At 48.2% G+C, this 21,865-nt stretch overlaps 1 protein-coding gene across 1 annotated transcript in view; it reads right to left on the reverse strand.

The window, feature by feature from the left end:
* LIMD1 (LIM domain containing 1) overlaps nt 1-15,260 on the reverse strand; it is a 32,876-nt gene extending 17,616 nt beyond the window's left edge. Inside the window, exons 1-2 of the mRNA XM_084222891.1 lie at nt 13,992-15,260; nt 4,361-4,462 (exon numbers count right to left, since the gene is read on the reverse strand). Of these exons, the coding sequence (XP_084079017.1) occupies nt 4,361-4,462; nt 13,992-15,147 (1,258 nt within the window). The 5' untranslated portion in view covers nt 15,148-15,260. The remainder of the gene's footprint in view (nt 1-4,360; nt 4,463-13,991) is intronic.
* Nucleotides 15,261-21,865: the final 6,605 nt, after the last annotated feature.

The following is a 21,865-nucleotide window of genomic DNA, read 5'->3' on the forward strand; positions in this document are numbered from 1 at the left end:
AAAACACTGCTTTGATAGCTTAGCTACCTAGTTTAGTAAATGACCCTTGATACCTCTAAACGTAACTATGTTGTGAAATATTAAATATAAAATACATACAGCCAGAGGGTGGCAAGAGCCAGCCAGCTTGTGTGATTTCAAAGTCTGGAACAGCAGCCTATTAACCCCTGCACTGACATCAATATTAATCTGAGCTTGCAAAAATAGAAAAGAAAAATAAAGTAATGAAGTGATGTAGCCATGTCAAAGACTGAATTCTGTAAGCTAGTAAGAGCTTCCAACCTTTTTTCTGTAATCTGAGCAACCATTTTCTGTAATCTATGCAAGGCTTCCAACTCTTTGCAGTAAGGAGTCAAAATCTAGTCCTCACTTTGGCCCTCGTGTTGTAGTTCAACATCAAACACTCCTTCAAATCACCTTGCAATCAGGTCTTTCTTTCTGACTTCCTTCCTCGCCTACTGATTTCCTTCCCAGCCATCTCCAACATTTCCCTTGCACTTTTTTAGCTTTCAGATTTCCTCCTGAGGAGCAAATGGTTCAAGTGCAAGACTCCTCTGCTCTGAACTACACTTCCAGCAGAGCAAAAAGGTCTGTTTTCCAGGCAACCTGTGGCATTTGGATATAAGCCTGGCTGAATCCAAGAGAAAACACTAAAACTTAACACAGGAGGTTAGAGTGATACAGCCTAGCTAAAAGTATATAAGGTCTCTTTACTGCCTAAATTGTAAATATCAACATCTGGAGGCACCTATTTTTTATACCTCCGAGGAGGTATAAATTAGTGATTTAATTTAAATGGTTAATGTGTAACAAACCATTTGATAGCCACAACTTTCTGTCCAACAAGCTGCAAAAAAAAACCTCAAGGCAGAAACAGACACCTTGAGATTGCAGGAAACAGTTCAAGGCGTTTGGAGGCCTTTTTTTTTTTAACCTACTTTCATAGCCCTCCTGTACAGCAAATATAATTTATTACTAATCTTGCAGAAAGAGCCTGAAGTATTTTTCCTCTCTCTCTGCAAAAGACTGCCTTGTTTGTACGTCTGCCCTGTAACAAACAAGAAGATAAACGAGACATTTATGCCAAAGTAATAATTCTAAATCTGTTGTTTTGACCTCTAAGCCAAATTTTCTGCATTACATGCCACTGGCTCAGATAAGACAGTACATTTTTTTCCTGCCAACTGAACCCTGTAGTGTATGCATAGCCTGTTCAACAAACTGCTCTATCATTTATCTCTGAACATATGTGCATTGGGAAGCTGAGGGTGAAGGAAATTTGGCACTATATGGGGTATCACTCCCCCACCTAACCCCTTGCTTCTTAGACCCTCTTGATTTTCTGTGTTGGGAAAACCAATGCACATTTGGACACAAATCCAGCTAGGAGCAAAATTAGAAATCCTTGCTCAAATGAAAACAGCGGGACAGTGGTTATAAATATCTGGAGGACAATATGCTTTACCTTAATAGGTAATTTTGTGTATTTTATTTATTGGAGTGGGGGATATTCAGTGTTCCACCAGAGAAGAAATTTTAGGATTTTGAAATCAGGAGCAACCTTGACTTCTCAAAGTCAAGTTTGTACTGGATGGTGTCCAAGATGAACTCCACTTGACCTTAAAAGCACTACTTTTCAACTAGAAACCAGAGTTTCCACACAGGCTGCTCAAGATGTGCTTTGCAACTAGAAAGAAAACACCAAATAAGTACTTATTTTTCTGGCAGACAAAAAAGGCCTCATCACATTTCCTGCAGTGACGCAGGTGACAGAAAGCGTGCAGAGAGGCATGTGTCCTCTCTGCATGAATGACAGAGTGTGTGCCCTTTGTCCCCACAGCAAGTGATGGTCTGTGGGGCTGGGAGATTACTTTGGGCTACAAAAGGTGGGATTCCTCTTGAGTTGGTTTCCTCCCTGAGTGCAGGGCAGGACATCCTGTACCTCCCCAGGCAGCCACAACGCAGAGGTTTGGTGAAGTAGAAAGTCAGCCCAGAGCAGGTAAGGCCACAAAGCCCCAGAGCAAGCGAGCAGGGGCAGTGCAGGAAACCACCCCCTGCACGGAAGGGTTTCTTGAGAACCTTGCTGCTTGTAGAGGTCTGTGCACATGAGGGAAAACACCCACTACTGTGAGGGCCTCCCTCTGGCAGCAGTTTTTGGAGTGCTGGAAATCCCATGCCACCACACACCTTCCCCTCCATCCATCCATGCCATCCTGCCAGCTGCCACTGCCTCCAGTTTCCATTTTAGTATGGCCACTGCCACAATGGGAAGGACTTTATCTTTCATGACTACTCTCCTAAATATAACAAGCTGAATTAGACTCTCACTTATATGCCCATGATTTGCATTCCCCTTTTCTATCTTGTTTTGAATACAGTCTTTTATATGGAGGGAAATATCATTATTGCTCCCACACCCCTTTCTTTCCCCACCTCCCCATAATTTCCACAAGCCTTGTTTTTTAATTTTACTTTCAGTTTGAAACCCTTTGCCCCAGCACATCTACTCAGCACATTTCTCAGTTACAGCCCAGGTAAGAGAGAAAATGGGTTTCACTTTGCTAAACTTGGCTTCTTTCCATCCTTCTAAGTCTCACCTGAAATCCACACCTTTGCATCTTGCACTGGAAATGTTTGGAAAAGGTTGACTTTTAAAATAAGCAGCAAATAGCTATTCTTTCAACCTGCACCAACCCACCTCATTAGAAATGGGATTAAGTTAATTTTTAACCAAACACAGACAAACAAACAGACGTAACCATGGATACCTCTGCAACCACAACTACTTTTCTAGCACTGGTCTCCAAATAAAGATTGTAAAATTCATTTTAAAAGGAGGATCAGAAGTGTTTCTTTCTAAAGCACCAGTTGCATGGTAGTAATTTTAGAAATTTAAGACAGCTCAAACCTGCTGCTGGATTATTTTTAACAGGAGCTTTGGGTGCAAGGGCAGTTCAGAGACTGCCTCGCCCTAGAGGGTGAGAGGTAACTGAAGCAAAGCCTTGGCTGCAGCCAGGAAACTTCTCCATGGGAAAAGATAAATTAATTTCAAATTAATGTAAAAGAAAGGACAGAAGAGTGAGCAGCTGACTTCTGAGCCTCTAGGAAACTGCTACTACATGCAAAAACCGCTTTCTCCTTTCAGTTTTCCTATTTTCGGTCAGATGATGGTGAAATACTCTACTAAAAACATAGGTGAGGCAGGGCAGCTGGTGTAGGACAGCTGGGAAATGGGCATAGTTCAAGGCTCAGCTATTATTAAGAAGCATACACATCTTTCTATATTTATTCCAACTTTACAGCTCCAAATAAAATACATACAGTCCTGATGAGTTTATAACTCTAAATACAACTCAGGAGGAAAAACCCTCAGTCTCATCTGGGAAAACCAAACTCATATATACAAAAGCAGCAGAAGATTATTATTTTTTCTGCCACCACATATACAGCTACACTTCTAAAAATACACTACTACTGCTGGAGTTAAACACAACAAAACAGAAAAACCACGGTCTTACAAACACAGCCACGGTTTAAAATCATGTGGCCAGTTCTTCATTCCAGCTCCATCACAGACCTCCTGGAAAAGCTGCTCAGGAGGATCTATACATTGCTGTACACCCCAGCAAACTCCAGATGTGGGTCTGACAAAGTGACCCACAGGGAATTTAGCAGGGCCAGCTGAACTATTAACTCTGCTTCTTAGGTAGGTTTCATAGGGTTCATCATCACTGCTCCCAGCCTGATACCTTTGCAGAGTAACCAGCTCCCTCCCCGGAAAAATCATAAACCAAGCTGGCAGAGACACGTCCCTTATCTCAGGGCATGGCTGCATTTCCCTGGAGAAAGAGCAAGCAAGATGTGTAACCTGGGACATTCATGCACTTACATGCTTTAACTGGAGGAATTTCAGAGGTGCAAAATGATTTTAGCAAGTAAAAGATAATGCATGTGGCGAAAATGCTGCCAGTGGATTTACCCTGCAGCAGCTCAATCTGAAAACTAAAGCCTGCTGAGACAAAAAACATGCCAGCTAAGGCACATTCACTGCCACTTTGAAAAAATACTCTTGTGAGAAAATGTGGCTATAACAGAGAGGCAGAGGAATGAAAACAACCATCCCCCATACCAGAAGGCAGAAGCCTGGCACAACCCAAAATATCATTTCTACATGCCTTGCAACAATCCATTCAAAAACAAACAGCAAGCACCACCACCACCAAGTCGTGGAGCTGCAACAGACTACAGCTGGGAGATAGTTTAATAACTGCTTTCTTTTCTCCCCCCTTTACAGCAGAAAAATGTTAAGCCTGAAGAGTTTGCTGCAGGACTAGCATCATACCAGGCCAGGGATACTCACTGCAGGCTCCACAGGTGAAGCAGCTGTCATGGTAGAGGTTTCCCATGGCTTGGCAAGCTTGGTTTGCTCCATACACGCCTTTGTTGCACTTCACACAGGTACCTGGGGGAGAGAAGAGAGGTCACAAGTGGGACCCAACAGGGTGGCTGGGGACACTGGTTGGGTGAAAACACAGTCAGCTCATCATGGTGGCCGAACAGCTTAGGACCATGTGGTTCACTGAAGCCACAACACGAAGATGACAGCACCATCACCTGCTCTGAGATGTGCTGTTAACAGGAGTCATGACAGTCATCAAACATCCACAGTGAAAGACTTTTGCAAAAAAATAAACTGCACAACAACAGTCCTGTCCAGGTTCAGTGACATCTCCTTCCTTCTCCCATCCTTCCTGACAACCTTTATATACATCAAACCTGCTTAAGGACCCTCACAAAAGCAGTGAGTATCAGTAAGTGGCGCTCAGAGCTCTTCATAGACAATAGTTTCTGGCAATTATTGTATAATATAAGCTTGTTGGACACAACTGATGTGAGGAAAACACAGCTCTTCGCTAAACTCCTTCAAATCATCCATTTCAGACCCCAGTTGTGCCTGCTGAAGGCCCTAATGATTCCTCAACAAAACAGAGCTAGACTACCTGACACCTACTCTCTGAACAAGGAAATGGGACATCGAGCCAGTTTTACTTTCTTCAGGCATTGCCCTGCAATTGCGACAGGCTGTTTTTAAAGCAGCACCACCCTTTAACTACCTCTAACTGAGAAACCTGTATCTCTGTTTAAGCAAATAGATTAATAAGGGGCAGTGTGAAGGAAAAACAGATTATGTGTTTCTGTCTCTAGTCTGTAGTGACTCTGATGTGACTTCGCCTTGCACCATGACCCAGTCCTATTAATCCTGGCCCTTAAAATCCCTGGTCAAGTGACTGTGAGTCACACCTCACTCCTACTGGCCCAGGAGGAGGAACAGCACCATCTTGCTGAAGATCCTTGGTTATGCTAAGGATGGTAAACAAAATTTCAGTTATTTTGGGGCATTACAAGCTCCAGAGTAGTTGAAAAAGTCTGGAGAAAGTTAGGAAGAAGTCCATTGTGCTTACAACAGCGCTGAAAAGTAACTCAATTCTGGCAGCACCCGGCTTGCACTGCCAGGGTGAGTAAAAATTTCTTTCTGCAGCCAATAGCCCTGGCGGTCAGTTTCCACACTACAGGGATAAAACCACTCAGGAGTCCTTTGCAGTAGCACACACATGGCTGCTGAAAAGCAGACACTTGATTTTCCCAGGTTTTTGCAGAGCAGACCTGGCTCTCTGTGCTGCAGCTGCTTGCGTGCATTCAACCAGCACACTGAAAGTCCTAGTGCTGCGCCAAGCCCCACTGCACTCAGAGCCAGAGTTCACACTGACACAAACCTGCAGAGAAGGCTGCAAAGAATAATTAGTTGCTTTGTTTTGTCCAAATCCTACACGAACTGAAATGCTCACTTGGCTGTGGGCCCATCCCAGCACTCAGGCTGGCACCAAGTGAGCAAAACTTTCTGGTTCTTTTTGAACTGAGCAGGTTTATCTCATTTATTGAAAGAAACATTTTAAGGAAGATAAATCGTACAGGCATTAGAAAAAGGATTAATAACAAAAAAGGTCAAGGCAAAGATAAGAAAAAATTGGCTTTTCAAATGTACATGCTCTTCCAGGAATGCACACATTCAGCGGCAGCCTGAATTTCTGTGCAACGATCTGACACAAGAACTAACGACTCAAAATTCCCTCTTGAGTACAGCAATGCCAAACAGAAAGTTTAGAGAGCAGAAAACCTGCCAATTTTCCACGACACCCACCAGGCTTTCCACAGAGCCAACGTATTTATTGCACTGCAAGTGCTGCATTTTCCCCTTCCCTGTGCCAATGAATGGCTGCTCCAGAAAATCTCACCAGCATGCTCTGATTTCCTCCTTTCCACAAAGCAGCCGGGTGACAGTGACTGTGGATGAGCAGCAAGAAGAAGCAGGAGGCAGAAGGCACAGCAGCTGAGTGCAGGCACAATGCCCAGTAAAGATGCTGGCAGGCATAAGCCACTATTAAGTAGGCTAAGGCAAACCCTATGGAGGGCAGAAATTGCCTCTGCCATCTCCTATCCCATCACACTTCAGAGCACAGGCACTGCCCCTCTGGCTTCCCAACAGGACAGATCCTTCAGGAACTGTCAAGGTTCTCACATCTGTACCGAAAAAACTCAACCTTCCCAACTACCCTTCCACCTTCCTTTCAGTTCATGCTCCATTTCCCCTCCTGATTAACCCTTTCACCCACTTTTTTCAATATTTAGGCCCCTAAAAAATGGAAAACAAAGTCATGGAATGAAAGGGCTTTTAAAATACATTGACAATGTTTTTTGTAAAAACTGTAATGTGCTAAATTACTCAACTATGTCATAACCAGACATGCTATAAATATTCATACATATCCTGTGCCAAGGTTGACAATTGAAAAATGGCATTATGGAACATCTGAATCTAGTTTCTGTTCTTACAGGTATCTGCTAAATCTTACTTGAAAACCTATTAAATCTCAGTAGCAAGTGAAATTACTCTCTAAATAAGTATTTGCTCTTTCCAGACATAATATTCTGAAGTATTGAAGTATTTTAAACAACATACTTGAGCCTTCATCTCTGACACTCAGCACACCTGGCCTGAAAGGTGGGGGGGGAAGTTATTTTTATTGATTTTTACTTTTCACTTTTTTTTTCCCCATCCACTCCCTGCTGTCACAATGATCCTGATCCTTTGGCTTAGGCTCAGCAAGGAAAAAGCAAGGAAAAAGCTGCTGCAGACGGCAGCCAGTCGCTGAGCTCGGCAGCACGTGTGCAAAGCCAGCGCAACCAGGGCCACCTCCAACCCCATCCTGCTGCAGAACGGGCTCCACGCCCTGCTCCACGCCAGCTCCGACGGCTATTTCCCGAAACAGTGCTGACTGTGCTTGCTGCTGGTGTTAAAATGTCAGCAGCATCACTCCAGCCCCACATGCCACTGACACTAGTCAGCAGTTCTGGGTAATTTTCTTGGCATACAGTGGCTTTTAGCAAAAACTTCTGTCCTCAGCGTGAAGTAGTAGCCACAGTTCAGCAAGATCCCTGATTCCTGTGCTCAGTAAGTTTGCAGCTCCTAACAAGTGTTTATGCAAGCACCAATCCAAGCACACATCCCCTCTGAAATTACGATTTTTAACCTTAGAAAACATTATTAAGAAAAAATGACAGATTTCCCTTTTACCACCAGGATGACAAAACCCACATGCACAGCACCACTAAATTCATGCCTGAGCGCACAGGCAGAATGGCAGCCAGATTTGGGAAGGAAAAGGGATGGAAATTGCTGATTTCGGTTCAATTTCTGCCGGCAGGGCAGCCGTCCCCGGACAACAAAGAAATCTCTGTTCCCTTTCGCATCATGCAGCAAGCAACCGCCCGCGCTGCAGCTGAGAGTCTGAACAAAGGGACCTTTGGAACAGAGCTGGGACCAAAACATGCCCTGTAAGCCACTTCCCGGCACTTGCCACACTCCATCTCAGCACTGCAGACCAGGAGGGCTCTCACCAGGAACAGCCTTGGCTCACATGATCCAAGAGGCTGGATGCAGACCTCAAGGGCTGTGAGAAATGAAAGCCGGTGCTCAAATGTCAGTCCCCCCCTCAAAATTCAACAAGTGCATTTCCATTTACCACCCGACTCAAAGCCCCTGGAGACATTTTTTTCCTCCAAGTGTTGCTATTTCACACTCACCAGAAGGAGTTTAGTTACTTACTGTATCCCACTCACTAAAAATTCAACACAAGCCATGCTGAACAGCAGCGTCTTCTGGGACTAAGACTTATTTCCACATTTCAGGCAACATCAATCTGCAGACCAAGACCACAGTTCTTCCAACAGCATCCCTTTTCTTTCCAGCAGCCTTCACCTCTACCTTCACCTCCCTTCTCAGCAACACACAGCACAGCCAAGCTTTCCTACACATGCTCCTGGCTGGGCTTACTAATATTGTCACTTCATTTTGAATGGCCAAATGTGACAGTGCTTCAGTGGTGAGATTTCTTTGCCATGCCAATTTGGTCCCAGGTAAGAGGAATGCAGGGCAGGATGATTCCGGTGGTGTGGGTCTGCTTATCTGGCTAATCCAGAAACAGCAAGTCTGTCCTACTCCTTCCACATACTCTGTGCAAGCCACATTTCCACCATCAGATTGACTCTTCTCCATCAGATGTAACTGGTTTTTGCCCCCTATTTACAGGAGGATGGATTTATGCTGAAGAACCCCCAAATGAACTTAGAAGAACCACTCCCCATAGAGACTTTGAACCTCTGGTAACATCATTCCCATCTGTCCACACATGCACACAATAGATCCTGATGCCTCTTGACAGAAGTTGTACCTTCACAAAGGTCCTCCCCATCAGAATTCTGCTTGACACTCACTCTGACAGGGAGGACCCTGTGCAGATGCAATTGCTGTATCTCCAACCCACCCATTTATCCCAGGAGAACCAAACCCTCCACTTGCACACACGTGTTTCAGAGACTGCCTGCTGAGAAAAACCTTCACCCTGTCATACACAATGTGATGCTCAGTTCTCCTGGTTTTACTTCAGAATTTCTCTGGAACTTGAACCCACCCACCTTCCCATGACTCACCTTTAACCAAGTAATTCCTACATCAAACTCTAAATTATACACATTGCATGCCTTGCTATGCTGCTTATCCACTCCTGAGCAGTAACTCTTGCTGGAGAGGTGATTTCAAGGAGATTTGGAGGCCCGGGTGAGATGGAGCCCCTGGAAAACCTGGCAGATTGGTTCTATTCATCACGGAGTGACTGGTTGTCTGTACAAAGATGGACAGATACTCCCTGCCCAGAGAACCACAGAGTTGGTAAACACAAGTTTTCTGTTCCCTTTTTCATGCCACATTCTTGACCCCCGACCTTGCTGCAGACCTTCACGTACACACTGCCAGTGAAAGACAAAAATGCCATCAAACTCACGTCAGTGACATTTTAAGTACCTTATAGTGACATCAGAGATTACAATAACTCCCATGCCACATGAATGAGGCTCCTTCTTTCTTTCAGTCCCACTCTTACTGTATTCTGGCTGAAACACTGATTGCTCCTCTGCCTCAACTCTTTGCTTTTTCCTTGCTTTTGGTAGATTTTTTTCCTTAGCTTGCAAACCCAGCTGAGCTCCCAAGAGGAAGGGAGGAGAAGCACATACTGCTTGTAATCTTGAAGAGCCATATTCCAGGCCAATACTTATTTGCTTGGTTTCTTGCAGTGAGATAAGCTTTGCAATCTGTACACACCCACTACCCCAAGTGCCGTGATCCTTCTAGCTTTCCTTCTTCCACCAGAACTTGTCTCTCCCTGCCTCCCCCTCCTCTCTGCTGCAGGCAGGTGTCTCCTTTCAGCTTTGGTACTCTCCCCTGAGAAGGTAGTAAAGGATGCCTCTGCTCATTCCCAGTGGAAATGGCATTGTCATCACCACACACAGACAAAACAGACTCAGAAGAACTTTCATTTTAATCAGAAATTCTCCACTTGTCAGCCCTGAGATTACCTTTGCTGCACACAAAGTGTCCTGGTGCCCCACTATCAGCAGGGTTCAGTAGAGTGCCCGGATGAGTACAGTCCCAAAGTTAAAGAAATTGTGGTTCCAGCAGTGGTGAAACACTAATTTCACTGTGCACTACTTTTCCAAAGAGCACTGCTGGCCTATGAGCTGCCCACACCCACTCAAAAGTGCTGGGCTCCCAGGTCTCCACGACTCACCTACTGCTCTACTTATGCCATGGGGAAAAAAAAATCTACAGACTGTGCTAGGAGATATTCTCTGCCTGACTGCTGGGAAGCATCCCAGCTTTTCCCTGCAAAACAAGATGCCCAGGGCCCTCCTAAATCACCCACAGCTTATCAGCTCTGCTGTAAATAACAAGGAAGCACTTAACAAATATTTGTAACACCAAAACCATTCATAAAAATGGTTTTATAAAAAGCTCTTAGTAAGAGTGTAGATAATCCGCATCAGATGGAGATTTCCATCTAGCTGTATGAAAAAAGCACTGGTAAAAATGTGATGCTACATGTTACACCTCTAGAAGCACCCATCTGTGCCTGCAGACCAAGGCACTGCATCCTAAAACAAATAGTCAAGCCTCCCTGAAGACCCCAGCACACTTCAGCCAGGCCCCTCCTCTACCAAGTCACTCCCAGGCAGTGCAGGCAGATGCTTGGTTTGGTTGTGCATCTGTCTCACCTGAAAACTCATCAGGCACCTTCAGTCTTTGGGATGGTGTCACTTCACCTAACCCTAAACATTTGGGTGGTGCTACCAAAGGATTTGCAACTCCCCTGATCACTCCTATTTAATCTTCTGTCAACAAGAGGAGATGAAGGCTGATGCACCCAAAGGAACTCCATGGGAAATCAGTGGGATTTGGGCACCTCACTCCTCAATGTTCTCTGGAAATAATACACCAAAACCTAAATACATCCTAAGCTGGCTTCCAGCGACACCTCCCAGGGACATGGGGGCCCTTCTCTGCTGCATGGGAACCAGTCTCTCTCATGGGAATCAGTTTCTCTGGAAAGCAACCAGTTGCTCTCTGAGCAACTTCAGCTTTTCCTTCCCCAAGCAAAAGACCTGGGTGATACCTGAGACTCCCTATGCCCTCCTTGACAGCCCACATAAATCAAATCAGCACTTCAAAAGCCCTCTTGGAGGACTGAAATTCCTCCAGAGACATGTGCAGCCCATGCAGCTCACACATAGGTCACTACTTCCGAAAAAAACAAAAGGAAAAAAACCCCAGAGCGAATTCTTGGCTTTGTGTATGTCTTTCCTTTCACTTATTATACCTACTCTGAGCAGACAAAAGCATTTTACACACCAAGCTGGTGCTGACAGATAACCAGACTGCTGCTCTTCAGCACAACATCCTACCTGTATTTTACCTAGCCCTTGGCTTATTCTTTTTGAGGCTTTCACTTACAAGCACACATTTTCACATCATGAAGAAGAAAGCAGATCTTTTACTGTGATCAGAATTAATTGTTCTTTATAAACATCTGGTCCTGACTAAGACAGACTGAAGGACAGTATGTTAACTTGACAGACAGACCCATCTTCAAAAACATCCCCTTGTTACAAAAGCAGCACACAAAATTAGGAGAACTGAAAATATTCTTTATAAAATACTTTGGTCATTTGTACTTTAGTCCTGGTTTCATTTCCTGGCTCTGATGAACTTCAAAACTGCTGCAACAGACTTCCCTTCACTGGGGAAGAAATCTGCAACAAAACAAACTATTGATCCTTTTTATCACTATTGCATAAAAGTGTTTATTTTACATCCTAAAGTTTGGTAGCTTGAGAGTAGGGCATAGCAAAAAATAGTTGAGAAGGCCAGCTGTGTCCTTTGTTCCTTCAAAGGAAGTAAGGTAACTGTGCAAAAAATGAAAATAAAAGTGAGAAAGAGAGGGGGAGGAGGAGGCCCAGAATTAAAATACCTCGATACTTGCTCCTTCCTGTTCCTTGATCTTCAGGAGGGCAGATCTGCTGAGCCTTTCTCTGCTGAACTGAGATTTCACAAAACTACTTTTCCCTCTGCCAAGACTGCATAATTTCTTTTTTTCCTCTCACTCTCCTCCTTCCCATATTTCTCAGACATCACATCCTGGTGCAAAATCTCCTGACAGGAGAATGTCAGAACACCTCACTGGGAAACAGACAGCCTCAGTGTCTCCTCCCTTCCTGGGGCTTGTTCAGCCACCTGATCAGCCGGGCTCTCCATGCTGCCAAAAATACTCCTGCTTCACTATAAATCTCCCATGGGACAAAAGCCTCCTCCTGCCTTGCATCCTTATTTTGTGACAAAAATGTAAAAGTAATCTAGCCATGAACTGGGTCCCTCTGCCTCCTGAGCCCATCCCCAGGAACACTTTGGATGAGGTATGATCCAGCCAGTTTACAAACACCGCGAGGAGCAGACGGAGCAAGGTCTGTTGGAGAAACCCCTGACACCTCTCCAGTGGAGCTGAATGTCACCTCCAGAAAGACATTCCCATTTTCGAACACCAGCTCCCATGAGCCCGCTGTCCCAACCCCATCACCCCCATCCCCGTTATCAGCTCCTTGTCATGGCATTCAGCCCCCCCCAAGGAGGCTCCTGCGCTCATTCAAACCGCGCGCTTCCTGCACCAGATGAAAAGTGCCAAAACTTGTTTCCAGGCCAAAACACTGTGAGCAGAGCAGCTGAACACATCACTTTTCTGCGACAGGATAAAAAATGCCCCTGCCCTGCCACAGGGCTTAATCCAGTCTCGGATACCAAGATAAACAACCCCGGCACAGCCCTCTGCGGGCAAGTCCCCCTGCCTGCTGCCAAGAAACACATTTAGTTATGCAATCTGCAGCTGAGCGCTCGGAGGTCCCCCCAGCTACACCCCCAAAGCTCGGTGTGAAGCTCTTGTGTGGCTCAGACCACCACTGAGCCACCCACTGACCCCACTAGACAGGATCTTGTGCAACAGCACCTGTGCAGGCTGAGACGCACAGAACCCTTCCTCAGCACCACGCTGAAGAGTTTAATCTGTCTAGTCCTTGTTCTACTTCTGTGACTGCATGTCTAAAACCATGAGGCAAATCCATACACCTGGCCTGCTCCCATCGTTTCTTAAGTTAACCATGGAGTTTCCAGCCTTCCCAGCAACCAGCTCTGGCTTTCCCTCTCCCAAAAGCTGAGCTATCTTATCTGCCGTGAAATTGTGAAGCGGCACAGCAGGGAGCGGAAACACGCAATTTGACCCTGACCTCTGGCCATCCTGGGGTAGCCAATCAATTTAATCCAGAAGGACATTCAATATTCTCATCGGGAGCCCTTGCATGTAAGTGGTTCCTTTCCACTGCCAAGTGCCAGTGATAACCTCTGGTGGTGATCTGGACTTGTCACAGACCCCAGATCTAGGGAAGAACGTGCCTCTGCCTGTTCTTCTGCCATCTTCAGGATGCACCAATCATTTCACTGCTGACGGGAACCAGCACCTGGCGGCAGAGGAAAATCCTGGCAACTTTGGGAAACCACAGCCCTCCCCATCTCCAAGCTACTTCTCTCTTCCCTGAACTCCGTGCCCTTCTCCATGACGGCAGCCTATGCAGGCACGACTCCTCCACAGGCTGGATGGCTGCCTTTCCACCCACACGTGGTTGTGGTCGGGACGCATCCTTGTAAAACACACAGAAGCAGGAGCATTGTCAAGAAAAGTTAAGTGCCTCCCTGCTGGCAATGAAGGGCACTTCGAAATACGCTGTTCCAGCTTCTTCCCAGCACTACCCCCCCTCAAAGCTGCTAAACTACCTTTGCTTTCAAATTAGAGAGGTGGGATTAAAGAAGGAGGTGTGGCAGGAGGAAGAGTTTCTAATCCTTGTGATAAATAAAAGTTAAATAAAAAAACTCTGCTCTGGGCAACTGATGGAGCACAACCAAGGCGATGTACAGGCAACTGCAATCCTGCAGGTCTGAACCCTGCCGTGACACTTTGCAATGAGCCCTCCTCACACCGACGGGCAGACTGCCTCCTTACCAAAGTAATCGGCCTTTGGCCGAGCATCCATCTCCTGCTCCAGGCGCTGGGTCAGCGCCTCCAGCTTCAGCTCAGCTGCCGATGGCCCTTGCTCTGGCTGCAGAAGGAGAGTCTGGCAGGGCAGCTTCACCTTTGCTGTGCTGGAGCCATCCAGGTGCCCAGAGTCTGACCGTGGCCCGCTCACGCCCTCCGGGAAAATCATCTGCTGGGCATTGGGAGCCATCATCCCTCGCGAGGCCAGGCGCGAGGAGCCCGGCTCAGGGTTCCCGCTGCCGCTGGCAGGCCTGTGGTTTTGACCGTGGGCCACGAAGTGACCGGCTGGGCTGGGGTATGCAGCGGCGTGCTGGTATTCCACACTGGGAGCAGCAGGTGCCGAGCCTGGCGGGAAGGACAGCGAGACACCCTGGTACCACGGCTGGCTGCCATCTCCTCCGGCTTTGGGACCGCAGGGCTCAGCGGAGCCTGAAAACCCTCGAGTGGGCTGCGCTGAGGGTGCCGAGAAGGATGAGGGCCTCTGCTGTGGCGGAGGCTCCTCTGGCCCCACCGAAGGTGCTGAGGGGGTGCCGGCATTTGAGAAGGAGGAGGATCTCTGTCCGGCTGGCATCGGGTCACGGCCCCCGACACCTCGCCTGCCCTCGCCGCCGTTCTCCTGCCCGCCGCGGCAGGGCTGGGGGTCGCCGGGGCTCCCAGCCTGCTGCTCCCCGCGCCCCACGCCAGGCTGTGAGCCCCCCACTCGGGGGATCCTGTCGGGCTCCGCTTCCCAGCCCCGGCGCCCGGCCTGGCTCCCTGGGCCCTCGGCACGTGCGCCGCTCTCTCCGAAGCCCCGCTCCCCTCCCTCGCAGGGCCTCGCCCGCGGCCCCTCGGCGGCGGGGGGCGGCTTCGAACCCCGCACCACCGGCGGGCTGGGACGGGGGGGGTGGAAGGCGGCAGCCCCTCCGTTCATCGCGGCCATCAGCATCTCCTCCTGCTGCTGCTGCTGCTGTTGGAGGTGGATCTTGGCCATCTTGGTGGCGAACACCCGCCTGGTCTCCTCGAACTCGGGGTTGTTGCCGGCAGCTTTGTCCACCCGAAAGAGACCGTCCTTGGAGGCCTCATACATGTTGAGGTCCTCGATGAACTTGCTGGCTTCCAGACCCAAATCGTCGTACTTGTCCATCCTGCCCGACTTAGCGGGAAGACCTCCGCCTTCTTCTTCTTCTTTTTCTTGTTCCTCCTCCTTCTGCTCTCCTCCTTCCCGCCGGGATCAAGGCAACGCCGGCAGCGGCAACCGCTCCGTCCCGCCGCGCTCCCGCCGCGCCCGTCGCCGCCGGGGGCGTGACAGCGGCCGCGGGAAGGGGGCGTGGTCAAATACAATCACGCCCACATCGTACCCGCTGACCGCGCCCCAAGCCACGCCCACCCCCCCAGCTCGCGCTGCTCGCCCCCGCTCCCTGGTGGGCGCGCGCGCGGTCCATCCGGAAAAGCCGCGTGCGGTTCCGGAGCCGGCCCGCGGTGTCCGAACAGGCTCGGGAAGGTTCGGCCCCGGCAGCGGAGCTGGGAACGGGATGCGCACGGTGGTCAAAGTCACCCGGGTGATGCAAGGAAGGTGGTTTTGCCTCGTCTCCCCGCTGGATAATATTCCTCTTTTTCACCCTGCAGCCTGGAAACATTCCTGAAGAAGCCTTGTGAAAAATCACAGACGCCCGTCCGGAAAAAAAAAAACAAAACAAAAAAAACAACAAAAAAACAGCCCTACTCCCTACTCCCCCCTGAAAAACTGCGAGGAAAATCTCATTCCATAACTACTAGGGCAATTAGTCTGTATAGTAGGAAATTGTATGAGTTTTCTTGGTGTAGATAGACATTCTATGCTGGACAGTCACACAAGTAAACATGACTAAAGGACCCTGGATCATCGCAGGAAGATGACCCCTTGCCTGAAGAATAAAGGATACCTCTGGATGCCCAAGATAATGTCAGCATCCCAGCCTTTTGGACACCTTTGGGAACCCCCCACCCCATTATCCAGCATCATACATGTAACTGCAGCAAGACCAAGTCCAGAGACATTTCGATCAAAAAAGATGGATCACGATGTGTTAAAATTATTGTTGCTTTGGAATTCGGTAGCATATGTGTGATACATAGGGACTGGGTGAACGATGTTGTTCCCAAATGCTTCAAGGGGATAGGAGCTGCGTGTAAAACTGCATTCGGGGTGCCCCAGTGTGATCGGGACACTTCATATCCACGATTAAAGATTTACCCATGTGAATCTACACTTTACATCCCAGCCTCCCTTCTCTGTCAGCCTGGGCCAGTTGCAAAATTTCACAGCAAAACGCAGCATGGGGCTGCCCAGAGGTAGGAGGGCTGCAGTGGGAACTCTGCTGGGCTCGTGGGAGTGGCTGGTTGTAGGGAGCTGTGATTGGTACCTCTCAGTAAACTTACTGGTGCAGTTGATCCTGCGGGCCCAGGCACGTGTCCAGCATTCCCATAACTTGTTATTGTAATTCTCCCCCAGGCTTCAGGAGGGAGGGCCAAATGGTAAGGAATGTGGAAATTCTCTGTCTTTAATAATAGGGAATTGGGCTGTGACCAAAACGTGTCAGAAATAAAAAAAAAAAAATTAAAATCCCCTCCCCTCTTTGACCCATTCCCTTACAAAAATACTCCTGAGCAACTGAGGCCAGACCTAAAATATCCTGCCTCTTCCTGGGAGATTTGGCCCAATGTGCTTAAAAATGATAGCACTGTGAGCCCCTGGGAAAGGTGCCTTGTCTTCTTTCAAGGCAATCTTGGAACTGCTGTGGTGTCTCCGAAGAGGCTGTGAGCAGCACTGAGAGGCTGGAGGCTCGTCCCTACAGCAACAGCCTTAGGCTGGAGCTTGATCTGATAAACTGATGAACTCTGGACTCACAAAAGTTGGCCCAGCCATAGCACAGCTTTAGATAAAGGGGTTTATGGTTTCCAGGGAAGACGGGTGGATGGGAATCCCAGCACAGAGCAAAGCACAGCAGTGGAGCTCCAGTCCTCAGGATCTGGAGAAGTGGCACCCCAGCACATATTGCTACTAACCATGGCCTGCCACTTTTAAAAGAGATTGATAATGCTGGAGCTTTTTGCAATATCAGGGAAACATCCCAACTATCAAGCAATCCCATCTATCAGACCTTTCCAAGCTCTCCTCCACTGTGGGGATGAGGGAAGGAGGGGTCTCACAGCTCTCTCAGGCTGATCCCCACAAGCCCTGTTTCACTTTGGGAGAAGCTGAGTCCCTGGTGGCTAAACCCCACTTTGCACAAGCCCCACAAGTTCAGGAGGAGGCTTTAGCCTCCATCTGGATGTCCATTCTGCAAAGACAACAAACCCCTGCCTGTGCCAGGGCTCTTTTGGCTGGAGTGGAAGGGGTTTGCCTCCCATTTTTGTGGCTGGGAGAGGCCACAGTGGCCCCCATCAGCTGCTTCACGCCAGGCAGGTGTAGGCTCAGGCCACCAGTTACCAAGAGCAAGAGTGACTACCTCTTTTGTGGGTCTTGACCAAAACTGTCAAGTTTGAGGTAAAGCTCAGCTGGGGCGATGAAAGCCAAAACAGTTTCAGTGTCTAAAGAGCATCCTCAGAAAGAGCTCCTGGAAGTGTGTTTTTGGCAACACCCTGGGCTGACCAGCAGAACCACAGCAAGTGACTAAGGCATGGGATGCCTCCTCCTCATCGCTGGCTTCAGGATGCTTTTGGAGACGGGCTTAGCTGAGATCCTTAGCTTTCAGTATGACCACTTTTATCTAAAATGGGCAAGCTTCAATCTTAAAACAGTAAGTAACAACAAAGTTGGTACTGAAGCACATATTGAGTTCATATTTGTATGGAGAATGACAGAAAGGAAACAGAGCATCAGGTAGATAAGGATGGGAGCGTGAGCCCCAGCACTGCTTTACTCACCAGAGGAATATGCAACGTGGACAAAGAGCACTTGGAAAGGAAGTTACACATCGTGCACCTTCTTGCCTCCTTCTCCCCAAAGGATGTGAAGTTAATCAGGGGAGGCCATGCTCCTATCCAGCACATCAGAGACTCAGACTTGTATCTACTGCAGTTTTTTTATTCCAACACACTGAGATGAGGCTCTTCCATCCCTCTAAAAAACAAACTGTTTGGTGGAGCAGAAGGATTTGGGTGTAGATATCTCTATTTTCAGTTTTCGTCACAGAAACCAAGGAAGAATCTAACTTCCATCAGATCATGTTTTTATTTTTTTTTTCTCCTTCTTTTTTAGGGTCATGCACACATTTTCTGCCGTTACTTTTTATCTAACATCTGTAAGTCCTTTTACAGTCCGACCTGCAGGAGCTCACCACTTTGCAGAGGGACGGAGTGGGGGGAAGCAGTCTTCTTGCCAAATGGCCGCTCTGGATGCTGCTGACCTTCACCAGCTATGTAAAGTACATTTCCTTCCTATGCCAGAGGATCAAATCAGCTGTCTGCAGAACAATGCTTACGCGGAGGACGTGGAAAAGGCTGCTGAAGCCCTTTGGATAGGGAACCCCTCGCACTGGGCTTGGCCTCCTTCCAGGCTCCGCATGCATGAGCAGACACTTTGATGGCGAGCGCCTTCCAGGGGGGATCACCGCCAAGCGATTCAAAGGCATTTTGGAGCTGAATTTGCAACGCTTTCAGTGAACATTAGGCAGCAAAATACCTTTGAAGTTTCCTGCTTGGATTTATTCTTTCTGTGAGATTTGGGCTAGGGGTATTCTTAAGTGAGCAGATGATTAACTTGAACTTTCTACGAGACTGGAGATGTAATACTACACTGACTTGCAGACCCTTCTGCTCTGATTAGATATGGTCTCACATGTTTATAGTTCCTGTGACTTTTACAGCCCATGCCTATTAAGAAATTAAGGGGTCCACGATTGCTGTTGTAGCACAGGACCAAAATCTATGTGCCAATTTCAATTAACTTATTCTAAACTCTACCCCTTGAAGAGAAAAAAAACCCAAAAAACCAAACCAAAACATTGCTCATTTAATCTTTTTTTGTTCCTGTGGGCAAGGCTTACACACTGCATGTATTCATGCAAAATAATGCTGTCAGTTTGTAACTGAGCCCTGCTCCACGTGGCAATCTCAGCTGCCCGTGGGGTGGAGGGAGGCAGTGATCTGGGGAGAAGCAGCCCCGAGTGACATCCCCAGCTTTTGGCTCCACCTCGGAGGGAGCGCTGGGCACATCACCGCAGCCTTGTACCCTCCAGGGCCGGCAGGCTGGGGCACAGCTCTGCCTGCCTGGCTAAACAGGGGAAGTCGCCAATGAGAGCAGGAAGGGGATCGTCTGTCTTTGTTTCTCGGTGCCACGTTGGTGTCTGGGCTCACTTTGCAGAGAGATGGAGAAAATGTGAAGAAATTCTCCACCGCAAGTTCACAAGTTTCTTTCCCCTGCCCTCCCCCCACCCTGATCTTTTTTCAATCTGGGAGAAAACGCCCTCATATTTTAAAGCATGACAACAGCCCGCGGCTGTACAGTTTGTGGAAAAACATGATTAGGAGGAGTCTGGGTGCCAATTTATAGCCAGATCTCTCTCCAAAAGCAACTATTGCATGTTCACACTGACTATTTGCAACCAAAGGAGTGTGGGGAGCCAGTGGCTGGCAGCCCACCAGGTTGTTTGTGGACATGTCCAGGGCTGGTCCCGGTACCTGTGTCTCTCCAGGACCGTGGCTGTCCCAGGCAGGTCATTTCCTGCAGGACTATGCACACCGCTCTGCAGGGCCTTAGATACGTGCTCTGGTGTGTTTTAGCAAGAAAGTAATAATGGCTTCAGTGCTAGAGTATAAACAGAGCAAGCGATTTATAAGGCAGAAGTATTTCCAGGATAGAGCCTGGCTTGGTTCTTGCAGGAGCAAATGTGTTTCTCAGCTTCTTGCAAGGCAGTGCCACGGCATCTCTGAACTCTTGACTGAATAGCAGGGGGAAATGATGGACTTTCCTTGCAGCTTTCTAATCGAGGTTTTCATTAAATGTGCCATTTATCTGCGCCTGCCAGATGCTTTACACTAGGAAGATGATGCACAGCACTGTAGGGCAAATCAGAGGGAGGGAGGAGGAGGAGGGAGGGATGAAGCAAGGTGACTGCACAGGTGAGCCTGGGGGCTGCTGTGGGTATGAAGGTTGGGCTCAAGCCGGGGGCCAGACTGTGGGATGGGACACTGCAGAGGTGGGGAGGCCAAACCTCAGCCTCTGCCTTCCCGAAGGTTTTCAGGAAGGCAGCAGGGCAGGGCAGGGACACGTTCCTCCTCACGGCTGCCCCAGGGGCCCCTGCATTCCTCCAGGAGGCCTGCCCTGCCTGCAGCGGGCTCTGCCAGCCCTGCCTGCAGCCTGCCTTGCCCGCTGCCTGCACACTGAACCCCCAAGCTGCAGGGGCAGTCTGGGGACTGGGGGCAGCCCAGGTGCCCACCATGCAGCCTGGGTCGGTGCATCCCATGCCCCTGGGATTGGGGCAGAAATGGATCCAGACTTGCATGTTTTGGTCTTGCTCTGCTACAAGCGTCTACCACAACACATTATCTCTGGCAGGGAATTATGCTAGGAGTATTAATTAACACTAATGGGAGAGAAAGGCCAGGGCAGTACAGGGACACCTTTCCACCACTGCCTTTCAGGAGAGGCAGCTCCTTCTTAAATAGATGCACCTGCAGCATCAGTTCATTGGGGATGCTGTGGGCCCTGCCTACAGGTGGGTAAACTGAGGCAGGGAGGGTTACCTGGCAGGCCACACCTTGGGAAGGTTAGAGGAGCCATGGGGAATCACTGAGACCCAAACAGGAACCCAGGAAGCAGCAGAGAGAGAAGCTGCAGATCCCTGAGCTGCAGCAGCTCAGTCTCTGTGAGGAAGGCCAGAGCTGGGTGCCAGGCGCTCAGCTACTTCTCTGGGGCAGACAAGAGCCTTCACCTTCCTCTCCTCAGTTTCTCCAGGTGCCATCAGTGGTGTTGGAGTCATTGGTCTCCCTTTGCTGTCACTCCACGGGTGAGAACACTTCCTTTCAGTGGCTGTGGATTTGCACCGATGCAGACAGCTCTGTTGGTTTTCCTACCCCTGCCAAAAAGAATGTGGAATAGTTTGTTTTCTCCATTTTCTACTGAAAAGAGCCTTGTATCAGAACAAGAGCTCGCCTGGAGAATTTTCCAGCTCTGTTTCCCTGCCTCTTTATCAGTGCATTAACACAAACAGCACTGTGACCTTTTTAACCAACATACGTGGCCTCCAGTAATGCTGGGCTGGAAGCACTCCACAGGTCAGACGACATCCTGCCATCAGTCATCGGCCTCACATGGCTCGGTGGACTTCGAGTGGATTTGCCAGATGCAGTCAGTGCATCCACTCTGTTCTTCCGGGCATGTCCTAGGAGAAGCTCTCTGACTAACAGATGTTTTTAAATGCTCTTTCACATGGGAAAATTGGGAATTATATGTTTTTTTTGTACCCTTGCTATTTCATCCAGCGATGGGGCTCTCCAGGGATGGAGACATACTTAAGAAAAATATTCACTTCTAAAAGCTTCTACAGATCTTTTTCACAATACTTCCTTGGCTTAACCAGCCGAGCAGCGCACACTTGTGTTTTTGTTTTGTGGCAATTAGTAGGATTTGCTAATTACACCGCTATGTGCTTAAAGACAATTGATTTCCCTTTGTAGCAGAAAACAATTTCCTGTTATGCCGATTCTCTTAATCTTCATCAGAAACAAACCCAGGCTGCCATTGCCAGTAATGTGTCACGTTCCTTTATTAAATCACTCTCTTTTTCTGCCCCAGTTATGTGTCCTGTGTTTATTATTCCTGATCAGTGGATTGGATCACCTACAGCTGTTATGACTTGTACATATTTTGCTTCATGTAT

Source organism: Fringilla coelebs, assembly GCF_963513975.1.
Source record: "Fringilla coelebs genome assembly, chromosome: 1".
Lineage (NCBI taxonomy): Eukaryota > Metazoa > Chordata > Aves > Passeriformes > Fringillidae > Fringilla > Fringilla coelebs.